The sequence below is a fragment of the Octopus bimaculoides genome, chromosome 2 (assembly GCF_001194135.2).
Source record: "Octopus bimaculoides isolate UCB-OBI-ISO-001 chromosome 2, ASM119413v2, whole genome shotgun sequence".
In the NCBI taxonomy this organism is placed as follows: domain Eukaryota; kingdom Metazoa; phylum Mollusca; class Cephalopoda; order Octopoda; family Octopodidae; genus Octopus; species Octopus bimaculoides.
Genome location: NC_068982.1, coordinates 15,123,900 through 15,126,584, shown reverse-complemented (window position 1 = coordinate 15,126,584; position 2,685 = coordinate 15,123,900). Strand labels below are relative to the sequence as shown.

The window sequence follows — 2,685 nt, the reverse complement described above, 5'->3', positions numbered from 1 at the left end:
TTATTCTATCGGTCTCTTTTTGCCGAATCGCTAAGTTACGGGGATGTAAACACACCACCATCGGTTGTTAAGCGATGTTGGGGGGACAAACACAGACACACAAACATATACACACACATACATACATATATATATATATATATATATATATGATGGGCTTCTTTTTAGTTTCTGTCTGCCAAATCCACTCACAAGGCTTTGGTCGGCCCAAGGCTATAGTAGAAGACACCTGCCCAAGGTGCCACGCAGTGGGAATGAACCCGGAACCGTGTAGTTGGTAAGCAAGCTACTTACCACACAGCCACTCTTGCACCTATAATTTGATTACAATTGCATAGTTAAGAGGTTCACTTTGCAACCATGTGATTCTGGGTTCAATCCCAGCACACAGATTTTGTAGCAAGTGACTTGTTCAATAATTTCAGGACAATCAAAGCCTTGAGTAAAATTCTATAGATTACAACTAAAGACACCCATCAGAAGTGTGTGTGTGTGTGTGTGTGTGTGTGTGTGCATGCAATGTATGTATATGAAGGTATGCCAAAACTGATGTGTTGAACAAAAATACCTTGTGGTATTTTAAACCTAGTTGACTTTACCTTTCGTCTTCCTCCCAGCTCAATAAAATTATTGGAATCGGTATAATTCCTTAAAAACCCGAAGATCAGTGAAAGAATAACAGAATAGCAAGTAAGTGGTTGTAGATAGCCACGGTTATAGATCATATGATTAAAAGCAAAAATGTGAAATAATGCACGTTGCACATATTGTGAGTTGCTTATAAAAGGTGCCAACAGCTGAAGTAGATGGAAGAGCTTAGAAAAGATAATTTCTCAAAATAAAAGAATGTTAAATATTTGTACCAGTGATCAAATAACATTGAATTAAAACATCAAAGGAAGTCTAAGATAATTACCTCCCTTTTTGCTAATTTGTCACTAAGCGTTTCTGCTGTTTCAAAGTCTCCACTTGCTATAGCTTCATTAATTTGCTTCTCCAAACCAGATTTAGGAGCTGATGAGGAAACAGGGTTGTATTGTAAATGACTGTTCACATCAAGATATTGTTTTAAATCATTCCATTCATGCTCACAGTCAGCATCGTCAGAGTTTGATCTGGGGAAAAAAAAAAATTGAAACAAATAAAATACAGATACAATTATGAGTGAAAGGAGAGAACATTTGACTCTGTTTTCGAGTATATGACATCAAGCTTCCATCCAGAGAATATGAAAACTTCAGGAATATCAGTTGAAGAGGTCAGCAGATAAGTTAGTTGTATGCCAATGGTTCATAACCCATCATCTATAGTGTATTGTATCTCAAACAAAACTATTTTATTCTCAATGTTTCAGTTCACCTAGATTGAAACAATCACCTACAGGAAGGAATAGAATCACTGAATAAGTCATTTCTGCATTAGCTTCAATTTTCTCTGAGAAAATTACTGGGATTTATTTCACATCTGCTTTATATTTGAGTAGAAGCAATGGATCAACTAGAAATAAACACAGTCTAGTTTTTTTGAAGGTCCAATGTTTTGATTAAGTGGCAACCATGGTTTTCTTTTACCTCAAGTCTACTTGGTTGAAGAAATTTTGAGATAATCTTCAAAAAAATTTCATGAACCCACAAGGAAAATTCATGTTGGGGGGACAAACAGACACACAAACATAGACACACACACATACACATATGTATATACACGACAGGCTTCTTTCAGTTTCCATCTACCAAATCCACTCACAAGCTTTGGTCGGCCTGAGGCTATAGTAGAAGACACTTGGCCAAGATGCCACGCAGTGGGAATGAACCCGGAACCATGTGGTTGGTAAGCAAGCTACTTACCACACAGCCAGAAAAATTATTAAGTAAACTTACGTTTTACAGTTTTTAATTTCTTCATTATCAGTTGAAGGTTTTACTTCAAGAGAATTTACATTTTTCTGAGAAGTAATGGAGGAATCCAGGAGCTTTTTACTTCCATCCTCTAAATTAAAGAAAAAAAATAATAATAAATAAATAAATAAAATAAAAGTTTGAAAACAAAACATAAAAAGAAGCTAAAAATGTTTTGAAAACTATTTCACTGATCAAATTTGAAAAGCAGTACTTCACCTTTCTTGTCAACTTCTGAAGTTTTGACATTTGATTTTGAATGTTTATTCAATAAACCATCTGTTTTCTTTTCCAGCCTTTTAAATTTCTGGGAATGATAAGGAATTTCAATTATGACTTTGTGATGTCTATTACCATAAACAAAACAATAAAAAATAAAGAAAAGATGTACCAAAAAAACATTTAATCAAAAAAAATTAAAATCTTCAGCATGATAACAAAGACCATCAAGTTATTTAGATCTTTTACAAGACAGACATATCTTATAAATAAGGTGGTGCCCCAGTATGGCCACAATCTAATGACTGAAAGAAATAAAAGATACTTCTTCTATTGGCTATTTCAAATTCGTTTCAGGAGTGAGGTAAGTGCACAACACCAATGAGCAGCAAAAACTGCAAAATATTGATATCTGTCATCCTTGATCATTTCCAGGGCAACTTTTTTCGCCTAACTTTCAAGTATATAGTGTTTTTTAACATATCCTCAGAGGGACCTCCCTTAGATGAAATACTGCATATGTATGCATATATATATATATATATATATATATATATATATATATATA

General features: G+C 34.0%; 1 protein-coding gene across 2 annotated transcripts in view; it reads right to left on the bottom strand.

Moving 5' to 3' along the window:
- Positions 1-2,685, bottom strand: part of LOC106876004 (protein FAM204A) — a 15,634-nt gene that overhangs the window by 9,202 nt on the left and 3,747 nt on the right. For both annotated transcript variants that reach the window (XR_008266517.1, XM_014924357.2), the window contains exons 2-4: positions 2,118-2,205; positions 1,881-1,989; positions 917-1,115 (exon numbers count right to left, since the gene is read on the bottom strand). Coding sequence is in view for 1 of the 2 variants with exons in the window: in XM_014924357.2 (XP_014779843.1) it covers positions 917-1,115; positions 1,881-1,989; positions 2,118-2,205 (396 nt within the window). In the remaining variant the exon portion in view is untranslated. The remainder of the gene's footprint in view (positions 1-916; positions 1,116-1,880; positions 1,990-2,117; positions 2,206-2,685) is intronic.